Below are 27,595 nucleotides of genomic sequence, written 5' to 3'. Positions count from 1 at the left end.
TTTCTGGAATTTCTAATAGGAAAATAAGAAACATTTTGTTATGGGTATTTTGTGCTCCAACAATGAAGTAGAAAACAGGATTCTAGCTTTTCCACCCTTGTATCTCCAGGATTCTTCCAGCTTTTCATGTATGTTATGTCATTGAACTTGAGACCCCAGAAATATAAGAAATGTAAATAAATATCATGTAGAACTATCTCTATTTTTTGTGGCATGCTCTAAGTGAGGTAATTAGTAATTTTCAGTCTGTAAACATTCAAAAAAGAATTCTGACCATTTATTTTACGTTTTCATATGCCATATTTGATTAATTATAATCCTTTCATATTGAAGTTGTCTAAAACAAGAGCAATGAGGTAAAATTACACATAATTGCACAAGGAGATTCGTTACGCTTACCAGATCAACACCAGAAGATCACCAGGGATGATCTGCCTGAGGATCTAGCAGGATTCTAAGGCGGAAATCCAGGAAGCCCACTGGTGTTGTCTGTGAAAACCCAAGTTAGAATGCTGAACAGTCAGTGCTGGAAGGCTGAAGGAATGAAGCAAATGTCCAGAGGCAGCAGCAAAGATTGGAGCTCCTCCAAAAGGGAACAGGCAGTTCTTTCCATTTTCATTCTGTCCAGGCTACAAAACTAATTATTGATGGCACCCACATTCTGGGTGAGTCTCCCCACCTCATTTCTCTTGCCTACATGTCAATGGTCCATAGACAAACCCAGCACTGATGGGCTAGGTGGTTCCTACTCAGGTCAAGTTGACATACCATGATTGCAATCACCTCTCTCAACTTCTCTGCATAGAAAATAAATTTTATATTAAAATAACAAAAGGACCCAAAAAACCCTAATGGTCAACACCAAACTGAATGATGGACTAAGCATCTTTCCCTATGATATGGAGCAACACAAGTTGTCCACTTCCTGACTTTCATTCAACAATAACTAGGGGGTCTCACTAGGGCAATAAGACATCAAAATGAAATTAAAGGCATCCATAGTGGAAAGCAAGAGTTAATTATTCCTTAGTCTATTTGCAAATAGCATATTCTTATATAGAAAAAATATGAATGAATCTATGAAGACAAGTAGAACTAAAGTTAAGCAAGTAATACAATTGAAGTTCAACATATGAATTCACTTTTATTTATACACAGTTGTATTAAAAAGTAAAAATAATTTAGAACAAAAAAGGATAACATGCTTAATAATAAATAAGACCCAATCAAAAGATGGGCAAGTGAAATGAATAGATTCCTCTCAGAAGAAGTACAAAGGGCCCATAAATACAGAAAGATATGATTCACATCCCTGCCCATTACAGAAATGGAAATTAAAGCAGCAAAGAGAGTGTTTATTATTCCAGGAAAAAAATGTCTATCATTCAGAAGTCAAATAATAACAAGTGCTGCTGATGCTGTAGGGGGAAATAGGAAAGCTTCTACACTGTTTAGGTCAGTATGGAGATTTCTCAGAAAACTAAACTAGAAATTCAATTTGACTCAGCAATTCCTCTTCTAAGTATCTTGCTCAAAGAGTTAAAGACTATAATTGTACGTAATATCCTAATGGTATAATTGAGAATGTAAAATAGGAAGAAAAGGGCTAAAGGTGTAGGGGAAGTGGGAAGGGTAGGGGAAAGGAAATGAGAAAAGAAAAGAATATGAGAAAATGAAAAAATGGAAATAAAGTATTTGTAAATAGGGAAGGGAGGAGGGGTTGAAGGGAGGTTAGGGGTAAGGGGAAAAAATGAGAACCAAGACCTGTCATGTAAAGGTACAAGATCCCAGTAATTAATGATACTGTACTGTATACCTAAAATGTACCAATAAACTCAATGAGGAAAAAAAAAGAGTTAAAGACAACATATTACATTGGTACATATATAGACATGTTTATAGAAGTATAATTTATAATACCTAAACCTTGGAAGTAGCTTGTATGTCCATCGACAAATGAATAAACAAAATGTGGTATTTATACTCAATGGTATACTATTCTGCAATACAGAAAGAGAACTACTCTGCCAAAGGAGTCATTTATAGAAAATTAATACACTCTGAGAAAATAATGTTAAGTAAAATAAATCATACATACAAGCTTAACTGTAGCATAGTGTGTCATATACTACTCAGCCATTAAGAATGAGGAAATTAGAGACATTTATAGCTAAATGGATGCACATTGAGGTGATACTCTTCAGTGAAATAAACAGGATACACATGTGTAAATACCAAATAGTTTCTCTGGTGTGACAAACTGAAAGTGTAAATAAGGACTAAAAGGAATAATAGATAATGTGACATAGGAAGAAAAGGAGAAGGGGAAGTGGGAAGGGTATGGGAAAGGAAAGAAGGGGATGGAATTAATATGAGAAAATTAAAAAATGGAAACAAAGTCTTTGTAAATAGGGAAGGTTGGAGGGGTTGAAGGGTGGGTAGGGGGATGGGGAAAAAATAAGATCCAAGATAGATTATGTAAAGGTGCACATTTTTAATAATGAATGTCATTATATTGCATACCTAATATGTACCAATAAAGTTAATTTTTAAAAAGAAATCCAAAATATAAATAAAGAACAAAATTAAAGCTAGGTAATAATAAGAAGAAGGGAGATAGGTATTTATTGAATGGGAAGTGGATCAAGATATGCAAGGAAGGGAAGAGAGGAGGGAAAGGACATGAAAAATGAAATTAACATGTGTTATTTACATGTATCAACTCCACACAGGAAATATAAACATTATATACTGCAAATATGTGTTACCATAAATGTGCAATAAAATTAATTTAAAAAAATAAAAAATAAATTAAAATGCATTATATCACATTTAAAATGAGAAGGAAACTTTGTTGAATGGTACTAAGATCTTTCACACATGGAAAGGCACCTCTTGTTGATAAATCACAAGACTCAACATTGTGAAAGTGACAGTAATTTCCAAGCTGATCTACAAATTCAATGATATCCCTAACAAAATCATTACGTTGTTTTTTAGAGATATAGTCAGATCACTCCTAATATCCCTATAAAAAGACCAGAAAGCTAGAATAATTAACAAAAAGTTGAAAGATCAATATTAAGTTTGAGGTGTCACAGTTCCTCATTTGAAAACTTATTACAAGAGTGATCGAGGCCAGGAATTTAGCTTAGTGATACTGCCGCCTGTCTTGTGAATACAAGTTCGTGAGTTCCATCGGCGGTACCAAAAAATAAATAAATAAATAAAGAGTGGTTAAGACAGTCTGGCAGTTTTAAATATAGACATATAGATCGACGAAATAGAGTGGGGAGGCCAGAAGTAAACTCTCATTTATGATAAATTGAATTGCTATAAATTTTATGACAATCCAAAGAGGAAACAATATTTTTTTTAAAAATTGATTCTGAGACCATTGGATAGGTACATGTAAAAGAGTTCACTTGGAACTCTTTCTCATACCACCTACAATAAATTCCTCAAAATGTTCCACAGAACTAAATGAAAGAACCTGTGCTATAAAAAAAAATGCCATGGGCCTAAATGTTAGTGACCTTGGACTTCATGATAGTTTATTAGATAAGTTACCAAAACGAGGGGATACCATAGAGAAAATAGTAAATTGTTCACAATCCAAGAAGTTAAAAGATAATATATGCAATGCAAAAAATATTTTCAAGTGATATAGCTGTTGAAAAATTTATATTTACTAACATCTTAAAAGCTTAAAGAATAAATATCCCTATTTAAATATGGTCAGAGGACTTGAACCGAAATTCCCATATTTCAGACCCATAAATTAACAATAATGCCTGAAAATATATTCATCAGAAACACACTCTTGGACTATGATTGTTCACTGGTTAATAAAACAATATTTAAATATATTAAATTTTGTGTATATATGTAAACTATCTTAAAATAAATTTAACAGTGATAACATTAGCAAATCCCATTGCTATATTTATTCAGGATAGAGAAGTAGTTGTGCCGAATTCTGAATCTTTATTTATTAGTCTGTTACGTTCTAGAGAGGCCAGGGAGGCAGACTAAAAGATAAGGAGATAAATATCATGGTGACCCAGGTCCTACAAAAGCAAAGCCAATATGGTGCTAATGCAGAATGGGAGTCAATGAAGCCTGTTGAAGAGTAAAAAAATTAATACTTATTTTTTCTTATTTTATAACACATATTATATGACAGGCTTGTTCCACATAAGCACATTTATTAGACAGTGACTTTTAACTCAATATTCATTTAATATTTCTTTCCTATTAGCTTATAGTACAAAATCCAGCGTAATAAAGTCCCTGAAGATATTTCAGTGAAATTTTGTTTTCTATCTCCACATAAACATGCTACTTATGTTCACATGTAGCACACAGTTAATCCTGCACCTTATAAGTCACTTATCAGCTTTTCTTCTACACTAATTTGTAAACTCAATATAGTGCTGGTACCTTGAGTGAAGCAAGTCCGCAAAGTACGTTTGATGAAAATTTTGCAAGAAGTTTACAGATTCAAAGTAACTGAAAAAAGACTTCCCACATTCTGAGATGAAACATGTAAACAAAGAAGTGTTTGCGGTAATTTTAGACCATAGGGGACAAAGAGATGAAACTGTTCTCATCAAGGAGTGTGGCTCTTAGAAGGAGAAGCAGTAGAGGAGGAGCAATTGTCACCTGCATCTCTAATATTCCTGGGGAAGACACTGCAGGTAAAGAATCTAAAATTTAAGAAAACAGGGACAGGGATACAGACATACCCCTTCTGCTTCCCAGAGAGTTCAGTGCTCTGTATTTTTCTTCTTTACTCTTCTAAAGGAAAAAAAGAAAAAGAGAGATACGGATAATGTAAAGTTGTGATACCCCTAGGTGCTTTCAGTCACTAATCCTAATATCTGATGAAGCTGATGCCCAAAGCCAATTAGTCTTCTGCAAAGATTGATTGAAATGACAATTTTATATACTGGATACAAGAGTGATTAGGAGCAAACAATGATAATGACCTCCCACTAGAATCTTATCCCACAAGTATCAGCTCTGGGGAACAGAAATGACTACAATTTTTCTTTATCCTCATTGATTCTCAAGTTTTTAAACATCGTCACATATGTGTAATTCTGTGTTCTTGTGAGATTTGGGGTTAGGGAAAAGTTGTGAGAAATATTAGAGCTCTCATGAGTTCCATGCTCAGAAATTTAAAAATTCAAAATTTCATAAATATTTTAAGACATACACTAAAGGAATTGCTTAAAGTGATTTCTCAAAAAAGAAAAATACTAAACCAGGGGAAATAATCAATATCCTTAAAATTTTAAAGGCTTGTGCTTTTATCGATTCTATTAATTATATTTAGATTAGTATGGTGTACTCATTAAGCAGTATTTCTTGGAGCATTTCAGTTTGAGCACTGAATAAATGAGACATTCATTGTACTCTCAATGAATCTCTTTTAGATATTGACAAAGACAAGTGAACAGTGCCTAAGAAGACTGGGAGGAAAAAAAAGGGCTAAAGATGTAGGGGAAGTGGGAAGGGTAATAAGGAAATAAGGGAAAAGAAAAAAGTATGAGAACACAAATAAATGGAAACAAAGTCTTTGTAAATGGATGGGAGGGAAGGGAGAGCAGGGGTAGGGGAAAAAATGAGAAGCAAGATCTCTCATGTAAGAGTACAAGATCCCATGATGATTGTAACTGTACTGTATATTTTAAAAGTACCAATAAACTCAATGAGAAAAAAAGGACTAGGAGGAAAGAAGAGATAAACTTATTACTAGAAATAAAAGCAAAATGTTGAAGAAGAATGAAAACATATATGTTATAAAGTTATTTTCATACCAAACTGCTAGAGTAAAAATTTTATTCAATATATTTAAAATGTATACTTTTTAAGGGAATCATTGCAATAAATGTCATTGGTGTTTTGATAATGATTGCATTTAATCTATATATTACTTTGTATAGTGTGGTCATTTTAAAAATATTCATTTTTCCAATCCATGAAAATGGGAGGTCTTTCCACCTTCTAGAGTCTTCTTCCATTTCTTTTTGTAATTTTCATTGTATAGGTTTTTATGTGTATATTTAAAATCATTCCTTGGTATTTTATTTCATTTTATTATTATAATTAATGGAGTTGCTTTCTTGATATCTTTCTCAATGAGCTCATCACTGCTGCATGAAAATTATTATTTTTATTTCATTTTACATTCTACTACATCAACAAAGTTGTTTATCAGTTGTAAATATGCCTTGGTGGCGTAAATATCTTTTGGTGGATTTGCTCAGTCTAGAATCATATCATTCGCAAAGAGGACAATAAGACTTTTTCCATTGCTATTTTTATGCATTTAATTTATTTTTATTCCCTGTTCACTCTGGCTAGAATGTATAGTATCATACTAAACCTGCTTGGTAAGAGCAGACACACTTGTCTTGTTCCTGAACTTAGAGGAAATGCTTTTTGACCTGAGAGTCTTTGGTGGTGGTATTCACATGAACTTAGCATTTATTCTCAGCTGTTGTATTAGTCGGTCCGATTTGTGTGTGTGTGTGTGTGTGTGTGTGTGTGTGTGCTTGTATCTGTATGTGTACATTGCTTCATCATATCATATATCAGATTTACCATATCATGGTAATTCTGGCTTTTCAGAATGGGTTTGGAAGGGTTCTTTCTGCTTCTATTTTATGCACTAATTTGAGGAGCATTGGTGCTAATTCATCTTTAAAAGTTTGTAACTTTCACTTATGCGTCCACTCAGTTGTATGCTGTGCTTTGTTGAAAATATTTCATTATTGCTTTAAACTCATTATTATTGATCTATTTAGTTTATGATATATTCCCCATTTAATTTCAGTATGTCCTATATGTCCATTTTTTTCTTTTCTTTTTTTTTTGGTGGCGGGGTGTACCGGGGATTGAACTCAGGTCCCTGCACTTGCAAGGCAGGCCACCAAACCGCTGAGCTAAATCCCCTGCCCCTTATGTCCATTTTTTTCTAGATTTTCCATTTCATTTGCATATGGCTTTTCAAAACATTCCCTAATGAATATTTGAATTTAAATTGTATTTTAATGTCTTTTATCACCTCTAATTTTATTTAAGTGTTCTCCATTTTCTCTTGGTTAGTTTCTGAAAGGATTGCCAATTTGACTTTATTTTCAAAGAAAAAACTCAGTTTCATTTTCTATCTCCCTATGAACATGTTCATTATGTTCATATCTAACACATACTTAATACTGTATTTGTTATTAAGAATAATTCACTCACTTTTCTTCCATACCAAGTTGTAAACGTAATAAAGTGTGGGATATAGTGCCTGGCATGTACTAAATCTCAACAAAAATATATTTTAAGGAGCTTAGACATAAGTTAACACATTCAAACTAATTAAATAAAGTTTTCACAGTCTTGAGTTAAAATAAGTAAGCAAAAACATATTTGTTGTAATTTTAGCCTGTAGTGTCAGAGAGATAAGAAGAGAACCTGTTACCTTAAGGGAGTGTGGTCTTTATAAGGAGGATGAGAGACAGAAAAATAGCAATGTGCATTTCCATTAACTCTGGAAAGAGACTAGAGTCAATGATCCATGATAAAGCCCTCCTTCTTCCAAGAGTCCAGTGTTTTCTATGTTTTTTATTCCTCTGCAATGAAAAATGAAGGTGTGAGTAGGTGACAGACCAAAGGTATTCTTTGACTAACTAATCCAGATCTCTGATGAAACTAAAGTTCCCTGAAAAAGTTGGTTGAAAGGTGGAGTGTATATGTCGGGTGACAGCAGTAAGAATGTGAGTGTGAGCAGTTATAACGACCTTCAAGGAGAGCCTTACTCCACCAGTATTATTGCTTCTCGGCCTTTTGGTCTTTTTCCAACAGTACCACCTGTATTTCTTGGAAAAGGAAAAATAGAAAAGCAAAAAAGCAACCAATGTCTATCATTATTGCAATATGTGTAATGAAGCCGTGTATCTTACAAGAACCCAGAATGGCGATATATGTGGAATAATGAACATTCCTTTTTGTCATTGAAATCCACTTAAAATTATAAAGATGGGATGGAGGATATGGGTCAAAAGTCATTTAAGGATAAGGAAGAACCAGGATAATAGCAAGGTGACATTCACCTGCCTGGGACATCTGAAAAGTTAATATTACACACTTTTTTGTGTTATACATTTTATTTTAAACACATTGAACACAATTAAACTTCCTAGATGCAATGCTTAATTCAAGTGTTAAACTCTAGAAATATAGTCATCCATTTAATATTGGAAAATATTTAAATTAGTAATTTCAATTTAAAACTGGAAAATATTTAAATATGTAAACAATGTAAAAATGCACAAGAAACTCTTAGTTACTCCCAGTGTTCATTCTCTTTTTAATCCTCAATGAAAAAAAAATGTAGTGGGTCTTAGTTAGACAGTGCATTCTGTATCAACACAGAATTTCTCAACCCCTCTTGCCTCTTGTTTGTCCATGTGGCTAGGTTCTTACCAAGGGTATGGAGGTGAGGTAAGGTCTATCAGTGTGAGACAATGTTCTTCAGCTTAGCAGACATTCCCTTTTCCTCCCATAAGCTTCTGACTAAAGGCAAAGTGAGTGACATGGAGGATGATCTAGAGCCACTTCTGATAACAAACATGTAAACACTTACAGCAATAATGTAAAAGAAACATATCTATGATGGGTCAAGAATCACTTCCAAATCATCTTCTGGTATAAGGAAATGTGTGTGTGTATGTGTGTGTGTGTACTGACAAACCTAATAGTGACTAATACAGAAGAAAAAAGATAAATAATATTTCTTCCTGAAGTCTACTCTTGTGAAATTCTGATTAAAATGCTAAAATTATATGAACATAAACTTTGTAAATAGATTCCAAGCAATATAGCTTCAATACCCACATATACAAATGAGTTATATATTAGAACGTACATATATTTGCAAAACAGAATTATACAAATGGACAGACACACATAGACATGAATACTTTTGCAGAATAATAAAGTGGATGTGAAGATAAGAATAGGTGAGGACACAGAAAATCAATGTTTCTTCTCATTAGCAAAGAAGGACACAGGATCTTCTCTGTACCCGTTTTGGCTATATGGGGAGAGAGAAAAGGGACTGTACTTAGAAGGGTTCATGTCACATATTATAGGCAAGATGTGGACAAAATTAACATTATTTTTCTTTCCTGAATTATGATAGATAAGTTTCAAATTAAAAGTATCATGTTTAATACTGATAAATCACAATCAACCATGTAGAGGCATTTAAGGAGTTTACAAAACTGTGTAGAAATGAGCAGATAACACTAGGGAGATGGATTCTTGGTCACCCAGGAGAGGTGCTGTCCTCTATGTGTCTTCATATAAGTACCCACAATGATCTCATGACTTAGGGCAGTCTGGATCGCATCCTTATTAAAATGATAGAAATGGTAAATTTTTACTAAAGATAAAACTTTTTCATGTGAACCTTCTTTTTTCAAAGAAATTCTTTGGGGCAATTTTCACATCCTTATTCTTCATGCTGTAGATCACAGGGTTCAGCATATGCACAACAGTAGTATACAACAAAGAGAACACATTCCATGGTCCTTGGAGCTTACTGATGAGGGATATAGGTACATGAATGGTAGACAACCAAATAATACAACAATAGCTGAGATTTGGGATCTGCCAAAGCTGAAGGCCTTCTATCTGCCCTCAGTGGAGGAAATGCAGAAGACGATAGCTATAATAAAGATGTAGAAGCTAAGTATATTTAGAGTTGGGAAAAAAATATTACATGCTCTAAAGCACAAAACCAGTACCACATTGATAAATATACTAGAGCAGGAGAGTTCCAGTATTGGGAAAATGTCACAGAAGGAATGGTTTATTAAATCAACCTTGCAAAAATCCACACTCAGCATGCACACTGTGAGCTGTGGCACCAACCAAGCCCATGCTGTACACCCCAGAGACCATCCAGCAACAGACTTCAGAAGACATGGTGGTAAAGCAAGGTATTACAGATGGTCATATACCATCTGTAGTGGTCATATGTCATTAAAGCCAGCATGTGACACTCTGCAATTGCAAAAGCAGAGAAGTAGAACTGAGCCATACAGTCAGGACAGGGGCAGATGATCTTCTCCATTACAAAGTTCATTATTATTAGTAATACTCATTCTATGAACACTTTAAAGACTATTCTGACAGTTTATTGGAGTGTTTGATGAATCACACATTAGTATTTATGATCTTTTCATATTAGAGTTCCCTTAAAGGAAAAGATTCACATAAATATACATATATGTAATTATACAAAGGTATTTTTACAAAGCTAGGATTACAAAATAAAAAGCAGAAGATTTGAAAATGATGATCTGGACATTGGAAAGACATAAGATCAAAGCAGTTCAAAGTTGACTCCTACATGTTTACTGTAGTCAGATGTGTGAGTCTGTATAGGAAGACCGATGAGTCTGCACTAGGAGGCTCAAGAAACTGGATCCAAAGTTAATGGCAAAGACCAGAACTCCCTGCAATACAGGGAAACTCTCTTCCGTCTCTTTTATTCCATCCAGACTGCAAACCTAGTGCTTGGTTCCACCTACATCCCTGGTGGGTCTTCCTACCTCAATTATTCGGGCCTACATATGAAAGAGCCAGACACACCCTACATTTAATCTGCTAGATGGTTCTAACTCAGGTCAAGTTGACATCACAATTAACTGTCGCACTTCTCAACTTCTCTGCAGAGAAAATACTTTTTTGTGTTTTAAAATAAAAGCAACATCCAAAAGAATCCACAGTCAATATCACACTTGGTTGTGCAGCACTAAACATTTGCCTCTACAAAACTAAACACAAATCATCCACACCCAGATTTTTACTGAACTGTCAGCTAGAGCATCTGGTTAGTGCAGTCAGGCAACAAAATGAAATTAAAACGCACCCAGATTAGACATTGAGAATTATTAATTTTTTGATTCTAATGGTAAATGGCATATTCTTACATAGAGAAAATCTGAAGGAATTTACAAAAAATGGCTATTAGAACTAAAGTTTGGCAAAGTGATAGAATTGAAAGTCTACATATAAAAATCAATTTTACTTCTACACACAATGAATAATAAAAATAATTTAGCAATAGTTTGCAAAGATGAAATGCTGAAGAATAAATTGAATATATGAATGAGATCACATTTAAAAAGAGAAAGTATTGTTGAATGGTACTAAAGTCCTACAAACATGAAAACAAACTGCTTGCTGATGAATCAAAAGACTGCATTGTGAAAAAGTCAGCACTTTTCAAATTGACCTATAAATTCATTGCAGTCCTTATCAAAATCTGTGTTTTTTGAAGATATTGACAGGTTGATCCTAAGACCACTATAAAAATGCAAGCTTGAAATTATGTAAATATAGTTTGAAATGTCGCATTTCCTTATTTGAAAACCTACTACAAATTTCATAGATATCTGTTAAGTCCATTTTTACCTCAGTATAATTTAAGGGTGATTTTTCTTTGTTGATTTTGTCTGGATTTCTGTCTATTGGTGAATGTGAGTTATTATACTATTGGGTTCTAACTCACCTTTTACTATCTACTAGTGTCTGTATTGTACCATTCAATGCTATAATATTTGGTGTACATATACATGTAATTTTTATAAGTTCTTGATGTATTGTGCCTTTGATCAATATATAGTGTCTTTCTTTGTCTCTACTAATTTTGTGTTAAAGTTAATTTTGTTAGATAAGAATTTAGCTACTCTTGTTTATTTTAGATTTCATTTGCTTGAAATATCATTTGCTATCTTTTCAGTTTCATGTTGTTTACTTCTTTGAAGTTGAGGTAAGTTTCTTGTAAGCAGGATATTGCTGGGTCTTGTTTTTTAATTCACACAGCAATCTGTGTTTTTTAACTGTATAATTAAGACCACTCATGTTCAGAGTTATTATTGAAAGGTGTTATTGGAAGTTACTATTGGAATAATTTTATTGATTGTCTTTGGTTGATTTTATTTTGTGTTAAATTTTTTTCTTCTCTACTTAAGAAGTTAAATGATTTATGATATTGATGATGTTTAATTTTTTTCCCTATGTATCATTTACATGTCTCTTCTTCCAATGGGATCTCTTCTTCGCATGCTTGAATTATTTCTAGTTTGTTTGTTTCTTTGTTTGTTCTTCTTTCTCTTTCTGGGAGTAGAACTTCCTTAAGCATATTCTATTAAGCTCATTTAGTGGTCATGGATTCCCTTAGTTTATGCTTATTTTCAGATGTCTTCATTTCTCCTTTAATTATGAAGAATAGGCTTTCTGGGTATAATATTCTTTATGAGTAAATATTTTCCTTCAGGACTATGTCATTCTAGCCATGTGTGCTTCTGATGAGAAATCTTCTGTTAGTCTAATTGGTTTGCGTTTACATGTTAATTAGTGCAACACTTTTGCAGCTTTAAATTTTTTTCTTTGTTCTGTACTTTTGGAAATTGAAGTGTAGTATGTTCTGGAGAGGCCCTTTTCTAGTCATGTCAATGTTGAATTCCAAATGCCTCTTGTACATGGATGTTCATGTATTTCCCAAGATTTAGGAAATTCTACTATTATTTCACTGAGTGTATTTTCTATGCTCTTAGCATGTAACTCTTTTCCCTCCAGTGTGTTAATTGGATGGATCACTGATCTTTTAATGGTGTCCCAGAAATCTGTACATTCACTTCAGTCTTTCTTATTGTTTTCATTATTGCTGTTTGAGTGTAATATTTTGCTAGAGTTATCCTCATGCCGCAATATTCTTTATTGTGCTTGATGTAGTCTGTTGTTGGGACTTTTTTTTTTTTTTTGAGACAGGGTCTCACTGTATAGTTAAGACTGAAGGGAATTCACTAAGTGGCCCAGGCTGATCTCTAGCTCACAGCGATCCTCCTGCCTCAGCCTCCAGAGTGCTGGGATTACAGGCATGTGCCACCATGCCTGGCCCCTGTTGTTGGGACTTGCAGTTGAGATTTTTATCAAACTTTACATTTTCAAAATCTATGTTTGGCTTCTTTTCAGAAAGTTTATCAAATTTCCCATTCACATTCTGCATTTTATAATTTAATTTATTCAGTGCTTATTTTTATTCTCTTAGACTTCATTGAGGTTTTAAAAATTATTGTTTTGAATTTTTTATCCAGTACTCCATTTTTGTATCTTTGGATTCTGTTGCCATGGAATTAGCTTTGGGTGATATCACCTCATTTTTCAATTACCTACTATTGCTATGTTGAGATTTTCACATCCATTGGTATAGATATCTTGTTGTTTAATTTTCTTATAGTCACCTCTACTTTATGTAGATTTTTTTCTTTTTTTATTAAGTTTATTCGTAAATTTTAGGTATACTTATGATCACATTTATTATTTGGAATTTGTACTTGTACATTATATATCTATGTTCTTCTTTTTTCCCATTCCCCTTCCTTCCTTTCCACCCCTCCATCATTCCTTATTTACAAAAACTTTGCTTTTGTTGTTTCCTTCTCTTCTCATATTATTTTCCTTTACTTCTTTCCTTTACCCCACCTTCTCCCTAGTCACCTCTCCTTTTGGACTATTTTTTTCCTATTTTACATCATCTATTATACATTTTGGTCCTCATTTGCTCTTGCAGTTTCTCACAGCACAGAAGCTATTCAGTATTTACACAGATGTGTCCTATTTATTTCACTTAAGCGTATGGCCTCAAGGTGCATCCATTTAGCTATAAATGACTCTAGTTTCTCATTCTTTATACATTTACACATCCTTAAAAGTAAAACAGTGTAGGTAATGTGATGGCAAAGGTACAACTGAGATGTAAATAAGTTACTTTTATTTGCTTAAATATGTTTGAATAACCAGGTTTAAACAATATTGCAAAGCAGACTCTTACCTTTGTCTTGAAGTAGAAGCTTAAGAGATATCTGTGCTTCTATTACATAGGACTCAACAATGACACTTTGAAAAATAAACAGCACTGCTTAAAAATGAAAAAAAAAAACTATATCTTCTTTATCAAAAGAAGACCTGTGTTGTACATTAGGTTGTCACACAATATCGTAGAGAAAGACAGAGAATGGGCGATACCCATTTGTATGTCCTTAATTCAATTCTCCATGAATTCTTTGATGTATAGAGGCATTAGAAGGAAGACAAACACAGTTTATCATCTAGAAGTGGCTCTAAAGTAAAGCGGAAATGTATGGTGTCCAAGAGTCTGAGAAGCTATCCTAGTGGAGTGGAAAGGAAAATCTTTGATTCTGCTCTACAGAAAGAGAAGACAAGTATAGGAGCTGTGCAACCAGCAGATGCCATCCAGAGATACTGAGACTCACTGACGGAAACAATGCCCTCTTAGAAGAAGGTGTTGTCACGAGAACTAATGGAAGCTCATTTGGGCAAGAGAAAGTAAAATGCATTTATGGGTTGGAAGTCTCCTTTGCTCCCCAAAAAAGATATCAATTTCTTTTCTAAAATGTATAGTGAATTTGGGATAAGAATGATGCTTTTCATTGGTCATAAAACTACTTGCCAGTTGTAGCTTTACCATGAAATAAATAAATTCAATATAAAAATGCCACTTCTAAATCTGAAATACTGTAATGTAGATGGGATAAAGCATGATATCTGTGGAATAAAGGAAAATATTTACAGAATTATCAGGAAATAGAGGTGGTAGCATACTCTCAAAAGTGTGGAGGAAACATTGTTACACAATATATGTCAAAATATGCCTAATATATCCATATACTTACAATTGTAATAATCATCCACTCCATTATTAACTCTGTGGGTAGGGACTATCTTAACACCCATTATATGCCTCTGTATTCTTTAATATAGTTCTGTACGCTTAGTAAGATTAATATCAAGTCATATTTTATGTATTCCAAATAGTTAGATCTATTCATTTTAGAGACCATGATTTCACAAATATTTTCCAATTAATTTGTTTTAATAATATAGGTGTATAAAATGTGGAGAATATGAATACATGCTACCAAGAATGAAGATTTATTTATTCCAAGAATGAAGATAAATGAACCTGGACTAAAAAAAATTTGTGTCACCAACATAAAAAGTGTATACAACCATATGGAGAATTTTTTAAATGTTTAGAGGAGATATGTCAAATACATCTAATCATGTGACTCCAGCCATATCCTTGACTCCTTTCTTCAAAATAATTACATAGGGAGTGGGATTTAGCTCAATGGCATTGCACCTACCTTGCCGTCACAAGGTCCTGAGTTGGATCCTGGGTACTGAAAATAAATAAGTACACAATAGCAATAATCTCGTGACTTATGGACATCAACTGATAACCTTAGACTGTTCCCTTACAAAATTACAGAAATTATGTTTTTGCTAAAGCAAAATATTCTATTTCATAAAATAAATCTTTTTTCAAGGATCTTCTTTAGGGCAATTTTGACATCCTTATTTCTCAGACTATAGATCAGGGGATTCAGCATAGGCACAATAGTAGTATAAAACACGGAGGACACTTTCCCTTGGTCCATGGAGCTGACTGATGAGGGCTGCAGGTACATGAATGCTATAGAACCAAAAAAGATGGCAACAGCACAGATGTGGGAGCTGCAAGTGCTGAAGGCTTTGGACCCGCCCTCAGTGGAGCGGATGCGGAGGATGCTGGCGATGATGAAGACATAGGAGCTAAAAACGGTCAGAGTGGGAATCAGGACATTAAAAGCACTGAAGCTCAGACCTACCATTTCATTCACAAAAGTACTGGAGCAGGAGAGCTCCAGTAGTGGGAATAAATCACAAAAGTAATGATTTATTACATAAACATTACAGAAAAGCACCCTTAGCATGCAGACTGTGTGAGCTGTGGCACCAACCAAGCCCATGCTGTGCACTCCAGTGACCATCCAGCAACAGACTTCAGACGACATGGTAACATTGTAAAGCAAGGGATTACAGATGGCAACATAGCGGTCATAAGCCATTGCAGCCAGCATGTGACACTCTGCAATAGCAAATGCACTGAATAAGTAGAACTGAGCCATGCATCCAGGGTAGGATATGATGTTCTTCTCTGTCACAAAGTTCACCAGCATTTTAGGGGTAACAACAGTGGAATGACAGAGGTCAATGAAGGACAGACTGCTGAGGAGATAGTACATGGGGGTGTGCAGGTGAGAGCTGAGCCTGATCAGGGTGATCATGCCCAGGTTCCCCACCACTGTGAACACATAGATTCCCAGGAAGAGGAGGAAGAGGGGAAGCTGGAGCTCTGGTTTCTCCATTAACCCAGCAAGGATGAAGTAAGTCACTGTGGAATGATTTCCTTCTCCCATTTTCCTTTAGGAATTGTATTTAGGACAAACAACAAATGTTTGATGAAGGTATTTATTAGACTGTGAAACAATGAAGTGTGAAATTCTAGACTTTTCAGCCAGATATTTCCAGTTCTCTGCCAGCTTCTCTCCTGTGTTAGCTGTTAAAGAACTTGGGATCACAGATATATGGGGATGTCAATAAACATCAGATAGAATTTAGTGTACTGGTGCTTCACACTATTTGCATGGTTATTAGTTGTACCCAGTTCATGAACATCCAAGGAACTGCTAGGATATTTTTGATTGAATGCCCCTGGAACCTTCTTTGCCTTAATTGTAATCCTCTCTACTCTTCAGAGAAAAACAATTTATTTTTAAAATAGTGACAGCATTCAAAATAAAGAAAAAGTGCTACAATACTTAATGGTGACAGGATGAAAGATTTTTTCTTAGGTTAATTAACATGACAAGATGTTGACTCCCTACCTTTCACTCAACATTAAACTTGACTTCCTAATGGTAGAAATCGGGCAAGAAATCATCTTCAAGAAAAATGAAGTATAAACAAATTGCCTCTCACATAACTGCTATAGATACCTCATGTATATAAGTACAGTACTGTAGAATTTGCCCTTCTGTGACTGGCTTATTTCATTTAGTACACTGTCCTCCACATCTATTTATGTTAGTTCAAATCTTCAGATTACCATTTGGGAAGAAAAATAGTGGTAAGAGGAAGAAGTGAAGATTGACAGCCATTGTTAGATTGCTGTATTATGCTCAGAATTTTTGTAGATTCATGGAATGAAAGAATGAAATAGTCCTTTGTTACCCTGATTTTAGTGAAGCATTTGTTCTATGTATAGCTATATGTTGTAGGTGAATGTAAAACTCAGGACACATCTAAAGACCAATCATGAAGCAAGAAATTCTGAGTTATTTTTATATAGTAGTGTATATTTAGTTTTGTCTTTAAAAAATACATACCATCAAGAACATGGATTGTGACCCCAAAACAGTGGAAATTTTCAGAAAATAATAGTGAAGGTATACACAATGATAGTTATCCTAAGTAAGTAATTTTTGTGCATGTGGACGATATTAAAATAACGTTAACACTGGTAAGCAAGTAGATTGTTGTGGGTGTTCAGAATATAGAGAGAAATAATACAGAGTCCCTGCTTTTCAAGAAGGTTGCAGGCTAGAAGGGGACAGAGAGGCAGACTGGATAATGTAACAAACACAACCGTCAAGAACGGTACACAGGAAGACAGCTGCTATGGTTCTAGCTTAGAGAAACTTGGGTCTGGGAGAATAAGTAGGAATAAGGCAAGACTGCACAATATTCAAATTAAGAAGCACTGCCTTCACAGTTCTTCATGGTCAGAAAACAGGGATCCAGAGAAAGACTCCAAAATATAGCAAAATTTCAAAGTATTCATTAAAAGAGCGTCCAAAATAAGGGAAGTTGTAGATCCAGAAAATACACCACATCTGGTAAATTGTGCTTAATTCTGATACTGGGAGGAGAGTGGGTTATTTTTCATCTGGTGAGTTATAAATCATAATTACTTTGGAAGATCAAGATTTAGAGCAAAATAATTTCAACCTGCTTTCAACATGACTAGTAATACAAATTAAGATGAAATTGGTTGTATGCTACATACAAGGGCCAAACTACAATCCAAAAGGTGCAATTTGACTTATCATCACAATCCCCTCGAATATATTCCTGGAAATTACATGTATTAAATTATTAAGAAAAATATGTCTTCAGATATGTTATAGCAAAATATAACTAATTCTTTTCTAATAGCTTTAGGAAATCCTGCAGATTTTGTGAAGAGGGTTGACTTCATGAAAATCCTTCAATATTCTGAGATTGAAAGACTAGAAAAATGCAATTCAGATACTCACTCTTTCTTTGCTTAAAATCTTCAGTCAGGTCATACACAAGCTATACTATAACTCTCTTAGGGAGAGAGCTTTTGATTATATTGATGGTATGAATTCAAATAGAGATTCCTGAGCCCTCTTTTCCATAGGAGATCAAAGGCAGATCTCATAGTCTTAGTAGCTGACACACATATGGTTAATTAAAGGCCACAGTGCCTCTCGTGGTTTCCTTATAAGGCATTTGGTGACAAGATGATGTCATTTTTACCCAAAGTTTTAAATAAAAGAGTGGTGGCCATAAAAATATGCAAACGCATCCTCCCTTAAGGTTTCGTTTCACTGGGGATAAGCTGATAGAATATAAAAGTAATTACAATTTTCTTTTCTCATCCTTCATGTAACACGCTCATTAACTCTCTCATGTATAATTTTTGTCTGCTTTGAAGTAGTAGCAATCATTAGGATAAGGGCTAGAAATTAAAAACTAGCAGATATGATTCTAGCGGGCCTTTGGGACAACTTCTTCTTATATGAAAATTATTTCTGAAATATTTAAATCAATCTTTATGTAAGCTTTGGAGAATTGGTTAATTATCTGTAATTATTAGTGGAATTGCTCTTTATAGTTTTCAGGACACTTTACGGCATAATTTCACTGAGGGTGAAAGGTGTTGACCTAAGAAAATTTGTAAATGAGTAGAAATTAGAGTATTAAAGACAAAAAATGAACTGCAATCACTGTACTCATTTGATAAAGTTGTTCGACTTATTTCCCATAAAGGTATAGGTTGACAATTCTGAAACCACTGCACCTAACTATTATGAATGAACACAAACCAATAAATGGGAAATGGATAATAGCAACCAAGTTTCTTGAAATGGCAAATTTCAGGTCAGGAATGGGAGATCTTAAAGTGAGCCATGTAATACCGAATGAATGCACGTAGGAAACATCAATAGGAACTGATGTTTAGCACAATACAAAAACACTTAAGCATAAATGTGTGAATGTTAAAATGGTGCGAATGTATCAAAAGGGCACAATAATTACACAGCAAGACATCCAGTGGCCAGCACTAGAATGATGGAAAGCTTGTACAAGTTATAGTTGATGATTTTCAACTCTGCCTAGACACAGTGGGCTAACTCAGGGATCCTGATGTCTGTGATTTGAAGGCCTTTTTTCATGTTATTAAATGTGGAACTTTCCACCCACTATCCACCCTCCATAGTGTGTCAAATCCAGGCTCTGCTCTGTCATTTCTTTAGTCTCAGATTCTGAGACCCAGGACTCATCTGCATGGCCTGTAGTGCCAAAAGGAAACCTCAGTGCTCTGCTTGAGCCCTCAGGAGGCCAGGAATTATGAGATAATTAGAAACCTGTGTTGTCATTCTCACATTCTTAGAAAATGTTGACTTTATCATTAAGGAAAAATTACTGGGTCTTGATTCATCGTAAACACTGAAGACTTTAATTGTCTCAGAGTACATGTCTTATCAAGACTTATTTTCAAGGTGATGCATTCAAATCAGAAGAAGCTTACTTGCATTGAATCTAAATTGTCTAAATTATTACTAGTTATCTATCATTACACATATATGTTGTCTTTAACTCCTTTTCTGTTATTGAACTAAAATCAATTCCACTTGTGCACAACAAGCATTGACACATCCATTCACAGTGGTGTCAGATTTGCTCTCTCTTGCTGTTGAAGTACTTGCTTCCTTCTTATGTCTGGAAAGGGAGGTTCCTTCTGTTTGTTATTCCTTGTTTTAACTCAGGGTTGACTCAGCTGAAGTAGGCATGAGTTTGTCTTTCATATGAACTTTAGGGAACAGTGTGACCTCTACCACCTTCTGTATACTGAGGAATTGTATGTAGAAATAATCTCTTCTTTCAAGGAAAGAAGAAAAATAGTTCTGTTATGTCATAAATAGTACACCAGCTAGGCCCTGCACATTAACATTTAGGTCAATGATGGGCTGTGTATACAAGAATGGTCCCATAAGATTATATCTTCAGCAGATGTTGTAATCACCTTAGTTAATGTGAGTGCCCTGTATGATGTTTTCACAATGAACAGATGGAGTAACAATGCTTCTCAGACATTATTTCATTATAAAGCAATGTGAGACTCTACTGCAGGCTTTTGGTTTTACTTGCACCAAAAGGCTGTGCAAATTGGCAAGTTGCTCAGCCCCTAATTTCCTCTCACTTATGTAGAGCTGGTATTTATACAAACACTTTATCATGGACTATCTCATTTCAGTGAATTTCTGTGAGAATGTGGTATAAATTTTAAATCCTGTTTCATAGATAAAAAATATAGAGTTCAATGAATGTTAGAGTTTTTTTCTCTGCAACTGGGTTTGGAGTTATGATCTGTGGAAAGATTTTTGTGCTGTAATTTCAATTTCTTAAATAGGTAAAGGTTTATTCAGATTATCTTCTTGGATAAATTTTAATAATTTGTGACTTGCAAAAATTAGTTTTGTGTCATATATGCTATCCTAAGTGTAGACCTTCCTCCCGTGGTTATAGTCCTAATGTCATTTCTGCTTTAGAAGGATCTGCATTGCCATTTGGATCTGTCCTGGGTATGGAGTACTTTGGAGACCTGAGCAGCTGACTTCATAGTTTAGCTACCTAAACCTTGATGTGCTTGTTCAGTCCACCTCAGATCCATGCATGTGCAGCATGAGAACAAATCCAGAGAGCTGTGTACAAACTTTGTGAGATTGCTTTAATTTTGAATACTCAAAAAAATGTGCTTTTGTTTGTCAATCAAACCTTAACAAAGGTGAGGGGAGAAAAAAGAAAAAAGAGCCAGACACAAAAATAAAAACATAGCATGCTCCACTTAGATGTCAAAATTGAATAATTGAATACGTAGAAACAGTAATAAAGGTAGATATCAAGAATGAAGAAATGGGGTAACGTAGGTCAAAGGGGCAATTATTTAGGATAAATAAGTCTATGGTACATGATAACTATAAATAATAATGCCATATTCTATACAGGAACTATGCCAAGATGATGGGTTTTGATTATATATCCAAAAATAGGAGTTAGATATATTAGTTTGGCTGTAATAATTGGTTCACTGAGTATATTAGAAGACTATAAATGGTGCCACAAATATATATAATTGAGAAATATATGGTTTTGAAAATAAAATACTTTTAAAAGGAAAAAATCTCCCTAAAGCCACCGTGATCAAAGCAGTGTGAAATTAACATAAGGACAAAACAAACAAAAAATGAAAGAGGAATTCCAAAATAGGTCACTTGTATTTTTCATATTTTGAAATTTACTAAATTATTCTCCCTTATTTGATAATGTGTATAGAAATTGTTTCTTCAGTTACAGATTCCTTCAGCAACTGAGAAATATAACCCTAGTAGAAGTTGGAAACACAGACTCATAGGGGAAATGAGTTGAATCCAGAGCTTTCATATAGGGCTTTGGTCACAGCACCTTTTATCATTTTAAAGTAATAATGATAAAAACAATAATAACATTTATTTATTTGTTTGTTTGTTTATTTTGTGACAGGGTCTCACTAAGTAGCCCAGACTGGGCTCAAATTTTTCAGTCCTCCTGCCTCAGCCTCCCAGAGTGCTGGGATTACACAAGTGTGCTTCCACCCCCAGTGTTTGTGGAAAAATATTTATGAACAGATTATCTTCCCTTCCAAGTCAGTAAAAAAAATTGTAAAACAAATTTCCTCCCCTTTCTAAGTCGCACAAAACACACCCATCCCATCTTGTTGACCCCTCAAGCTAGGGAAGACAGTCCATTTTCTTTGCTAAGATTGGAGACTTTGTGGGGCAAGGTGGAATCTCAGCATTGTTTTCATCTTCATCTCTTGAATGACCAGTGATGTGGAACATTTTTTCATATATTTACTTGATGCTTTTACTTTTTTGTATGAGAAATGTCTGTTCATTTCAGATGCCCATTTTTGAATAGGGTCCTTATATTTAGGGGGACTGAGTTTTTTGAGTTCCTTATATATTCTAGATAGTAGCCCTTTGTCTGAGGTTGGTGGGGATGTGGGAAGAAAGGAACCCTTCTCCATTGTTGATGGGAGTGTAGACTGGTGCAACCACTATGGAAATCAATATGGAGATACCTCAAAGAACTAGGATTAGAGGTTCCATTTGACCCAGTCATCCCTCTGCTGGGTTTCTTTCCAAAAGAATTGAAAGAATCAGAGCACAGCGATATATGCACACCTATGTTTATAGCGGCACAGTTTGTAATAGCTAAAACTTGGAAACAGCCCATTTGCCCAGTTGGAGACTGGATAAAGAAGATGTGGTTTTTCTATAACATGAAATACTACTCAGCCATTAAGATTGAGAAATTAGAGTTAGTCATAGGAAAATGGATACATATTGAGGATATACTCCTAAGTGAAATAAATAAGTCACACATGTATAAATACTGAATAGTTTCTCTTGTGTGAAAAACATAAGATCATAATGATGTAATTGACAATGTGAGGTAGGAAGAAAAGAGCTAAAGGTGTAGGGGAAATGGGAAGGGTGAGCAAAGATAATAAGGGAAGAGGAAAAAAAACATGAGAAAATGAAAAAATGGAACTAATGTATTTGTAAATAGGGAAAGGAGGAGGGAGTGAAGGGAGGGCCGGGATAAGGGGAAAAAATGAGAACCAAAACCTGTCATGTAAAGGTACAAGATCCCAATGATGAATGTAACTGCACTGTATACCTAAAATGTACCAATAAACTCAATGAGAAAAAAAAATAGGACTGGAGACTTGTCCATATTCACTAGGGGCCAATAGAACACAGCTTGATGGCACAGTCTATGGTGGGCAGGCCCTGTCTGCAAGAGCCATTTTTGCGGAGAGATACTGACTCACTAGCCTAGTCATAGCCTCATTCTCTAGTTCCTGGGATTTCTAAGAATCAAAATAAGAGATCATATTTCTACGACCGTGGCTTGCAACTTAATACCTACCTCAGACTAATTCTAAAATAGTCTCTAAAAATCGAACATACCTGTATCTTCGTTGACTCTCCTTTATCTAGATATACAATAGTAAGTAGAACTTTGTGAAAAATTGTAGAGGATTACTGTTGTCTAAACCGAAGAATCCAGTTTAACCTATTGGCTACAGCTGCATGCCAGAGGAGGCGACCACTGGTTTCACAGCTGTTAAGACCAATAACATCTTTAGTTTTCATGGCATCATAAATATAATTACTTAGCAGAGGTTTTGAGAGGGGCCTTCTTAGCATCAGCTAGTCATTCTAGGAAGTCTATTCCAGTTTATTATTTTATAAAAAGTTGTACATCTTCATAGGGTTTGAGGTTGATGCAACAGCCATTTGAATTAGAAACGTATTTCCCCACAAGTATTCTTAGCTGGGTTAGTTGTTAAGAATGCTATCAGTTCTTCCAAAGAAAGGAGATTTCAGAAAGAAGTAACTCATAGCTGAGATCATCAGGGAGGGCTTTACCAAGAAAACTGTGTTTGGATGGTGTCCCAAAAGATGAATGTGATTTGGAATGGAATTGGTAAACATGGAGTAGGAGTAGCAAAAAGACCAGAACTTGGAGTCGCCCAAGGCAGGGCATATGTGAGAAACACCACAATTCTGGGTGTGTGACCCACAATTATGTGTGAAACAACACCCAGACAACAATAACAAAAATAGTTCCATATGGACTGAAGTGAAAAATCATGTTACATTGCTTGGAGGAATTACAGAGTTTGAGTTGGCCCATGAGAAAATAATTGGAATAAAATTGCTGATGTTGATTAGAAACAGGTCCCCAAAAGTTGTGTCAAACTCAACCAAGCCTTAAAAATTGGAAAAACACTAAAGAAATTCTTAACAAAGGAACAAAATGATTTTGTCAATGTGTTACAAGTAAAACTGGCAGCAATTAAACACGAGGGGAAAGGAGAGATGTGAAAGCATACTTGAAAACTGTGTAAGTTGAATAATAGCGATTTAAATTTTTTTTAAAATACCTGAAATCCCTTGTTCAGGAACAAGTTTTTCTACTTTAATAGAAGCTTAGCAAGGCCTTCTCTAGCTTGAGCTATGCCTAAAACAGAGCTGAATGTCATGAAACCACTACATGTAAGGTATTCTACATCAGCGAATCCGCCTCCACTTTGTCTCTCAATACAAATATAAATAATAGATAATTTTATGTGCATGTACTTCAGTTAGTCAACACATATCAACGTTGCAAAGAGTTTTGATTTAATGTATGCTATGTAGGGGCTGGAAATGTAGCTCAGCAGCATTGTATCTGCCTGGTAAGCACAAGATCCTGAGTTCAATTCCTGGTACAGGAAAAAATAAATAAATAAAAATAAATAAAATATGTTATCTCATAAAATAAATAAGGGATCATATGATATTCAATACCACATAAAGCTACATATTTTAGTAACCCATCATGTGAAATAAAGATGCATATCTCAGGTGAGAAGGCGGTCAACATCGACAGTTGCACTGTGACCCTCATTTTGACAGATAATACTGGGCATTTTTGGAACATGTCAAGGGTATGATAATTTCTTTTTTTTTTTTATTGAGTTTATTGGTACATTTAGGGATACAGTACAGTTACATTCATTGTTGGGATCATGTACCTTTACATGGCAAGTCTTGATTCTCATTTTTTTCCCCTTACCTCTGCCCTCCCTTCACCCCCTCCTCCCCTCCCCATCTACAAACACTTTATTTTCATCTTTTCATTCTCTCACATTTTTTTCTTTTCCCTTTTTGTTCTTCCCCTACGTATCACACCTTCCCTACACCTTTAGCTCCTTTCCTCCCATTTCTAAATGTCAGTAATCTTATTAGAATCTTATGCATTGTTGCAGAATATTCACACCAGGGAAACTATTTGGTATTTACACATGTGAGACTTATTTATTTCACTTAGGAGTATATCTTCAATATGTATCCATTTTCCTATGAATGAATCTATTCTCTCGCTCTTTATGGCTGAGTAATATTCCATTTTATAGAAAAACCACATTAAAATGTTTCCTCTTATTCTCAGGGAGGCTGGAGCTCTGGCACTGAATGATTATTGTTTTGGGAAGCCAGAGAACATCTGTTCAATACCAGAGTACACCTGGTCCCCTGGATCTGATATACGGTTGTCTTCAACATTATAGGAAAAAGTAGGAATGAGAAGTCACCGATTCCAGTGCAGTGACTCAAAAAAAAAAAAATCTATGCTTAAGATATGCAGTTGAAATTATTTTTTTTTGTTAAATTTATTGGTACTTTTTAGGTATACAGTACAGTTACAGTCATCATTGGGGTTCCTTTATGTGATGTATCTTGGTTCTTTTTTAGTTTCCCATTCCCTGCCCTCCCTCCACCCCTTCCACCCTTCCCTATAGACAAAGACTGTTTCCATTTTTTCCTTTTCTCATTTTTTCCCTTTCCCACTTTCCTTCCCCATACCCTTCCCACTTCCCCATTCCTTTAGCCCTTGTCTTTCTATTTCACATTATCAATTATACCATTTGGACCTTATTTAAACTTTTAGTTTTTCACATCAGTGAAACTATTTCCTATTTACACATGTGTATCCTATTTATTTCACTTGACTATAGCCTCAATGTGCATCCACTTAGCTATCTATATTTGTCTCTAATTTCTCATTCTTTATGGCCAAGTAGTATTCCATGTTATAGAAAAACCACATCTTCTTTGTCCAGTCTCTAGCTGATAGGCAACTGGGCTATTTGCAAGTTTTAACTACTACAAACTGTGCAGCTATAAACATGGGTGCACATATATCACTGTGGTATGACCCTTTCAATTCTTTGGAAAGATACCCAGCAGAGGGATAGCTGGAGACTAACTTTTTTTTAAAAAAATAGCTAAACAGCTTCTTTCTTATACAGCTTTGGTAAGCAGAAGTGTTGCCACACCTTTTTGTAGGCATTTTGCTCAAGCAAGTTCAAAGCAATAACAGCCAACAAGACAAGTGTAAATCAAGATGTTAAAGGGAATCTAAATTATTAGGCACAGAATAAATTGGCATAATAATTCCAATAGAATGAAAGTATTACTAAACAGAAAAAGATCTAAAAGTTTCAAAAAGTGCAATGGCAATAATGGTGTGAGTGCAGTGTTATAGTCAGTGACACGGACACAGGTAAAGCAGAATTTAGAAGAAAATCAGTCCTCCTAGCTGAAGGCAGTCTAGCAGCTCTCTGACATGTTCCCATAATTACTGGCCTCCCCCTGCTACTTACTGATAAATTAGATAGTCAGTTTCCTATTAATTAAAGTTTGAGAAACCCTATATGCTCTGTAAACTATATTCTCTATAAACTCTGGAACTATATGCTCTGTAAACAACTATGCTCTATAAACAAAGTCTGTGACACTCTATCGCCACAGGATCAGTAAGACACTGTCCTGCCCTTGTCCAGTTCCAGTAAACTCACTGTGTCACTAGAAAGACTGCGCCCCTTCCACTAAGTGTGGAAAAACTGGAACTTTTCTTTGTTCAGTTGCTCAGCCTTGGGACACAAGTCCCTTGGGCTGGTGATGACCTTAATAAATCTTCCTGATTTCCATCTCTCTTGTCCTTTTTACTTTTTTTTCTCACTTTCATTGGTACTTTTTAGGTATACGGTACAGTTACATTCATCATTGTGAAGTGGGAAGGATAGGGGAAAGGAAATAAGGGAAAAGAAAAAAATTGTACTTTTTAATTCTGCATCACAGGAAAGGCACAAAGGTACTTGCTTGCCAAGTGCTTTGGTAGGCAAGTCATACTTACAGAGTAAATGACAATATATTCAAGCTGATTTGTACAATAGAAATATGAATAAATATCTAATTAAAATGTTAATAAATAAAAAATTCAAAGACTATGTCAAAATATACAAAGATAGTGTTGTTATATTAATGAAAAAATAAGATTCATAGTTTACTGAGATCATTTTGAAAAAATGTACATAAATTAAACAGATATTTATTTTACAATGGTGATGAAAAAAGGACTTTTTTCCCTATTTCTCCAACAATAAAACATGATTTCTATTTTCTGTGACATTGATGTCATGTTTAAATAACAACTTTTATTTATTTATTCATTTATTTATTTTTGGAATTACGTGACTGAATGGTAAAATTTGCAATGATAATATAGAAAACTGAAAGAAGAAAACACACCAGCAAATTCATAGCTGATATCAGTAAGAACACTCATTATTTGGCCTCACTGATTATTATTTTCATGACTCCTATCAGGAAAATTCAATTGGAAGAATTTCACAGGTATACTATGAAGTTGGATGTGTATTATAAATTGCTAGTCATTCACAGATTCCACAGATCTTCATGCTTAGAAA

General features: G+C 34.7%; 1 protein-coding gene and 1 pseudogene across 2 annotated transcripts; both read right to left on the bottom strand.

Annotated features, from left to right (window-relative positions):
* Nucleotides 1–9,462: 9,462 nt before the first annotated feature.
* Nucleotides 9,463–11,478, bottom strand: LOC104858023 (annotated as a pseudogene).
* A 3,923-nt stretch (nt 11,479–15,401) lies between these two features.
* On the bottom strand, nt 15,402–23,371 carry LOC104857995. Of its 2 annotated transcripts, none has more exons than XM_010618076.2 (2): nt 23,364–23,371; nt 15,402–16,341 (listed from the first exon to the last, which is right to left on the bottom strand). In XM_010618076.2, the coding sequence occupies exons 1-2, from the start codon at nt 23,369–23,371 to the stop codon at nt 15,402–15,404; spliced, it is 948 nt and encodes a 315-aa protein (XP_010616378.2). The 2 variants fall into 2 exon arrangements, with proteins under 2 accessions (XP_010616378.2, XP_033619894.1); XM_033764003.1 differs by lacking the exon at nt 23,364–23,371 and adding an exon at nt 19,501–19,511.
* Between the last annotated feature and the right edge of the window lie 4,224 nt (nt 23,372–27,595).

The sequence above is a fragment of the Fukomys damarensis genome, unplaced genomic scaffold, assembly GCF_012274545.1.
Source record: "Fukomys damarensis isolate Sample0158 unplaced genomic scaffold, DMR_v1.0_HiC HiC_scaffold_16, whole genome shotgun sequence".
Taxonomy (NCBI): domain Eukaryota; kingdom Metazoa; phylum Chordata; class Mammalia; order Rodentia; family Bathyergidae; genus Fukomys; species Fukomys damarensis.
The sequence above is the reverse complement of the archived record's forward strand: the minus strand, read 5'-3'. Positions and strand labels throughout refer to the sequence as shown.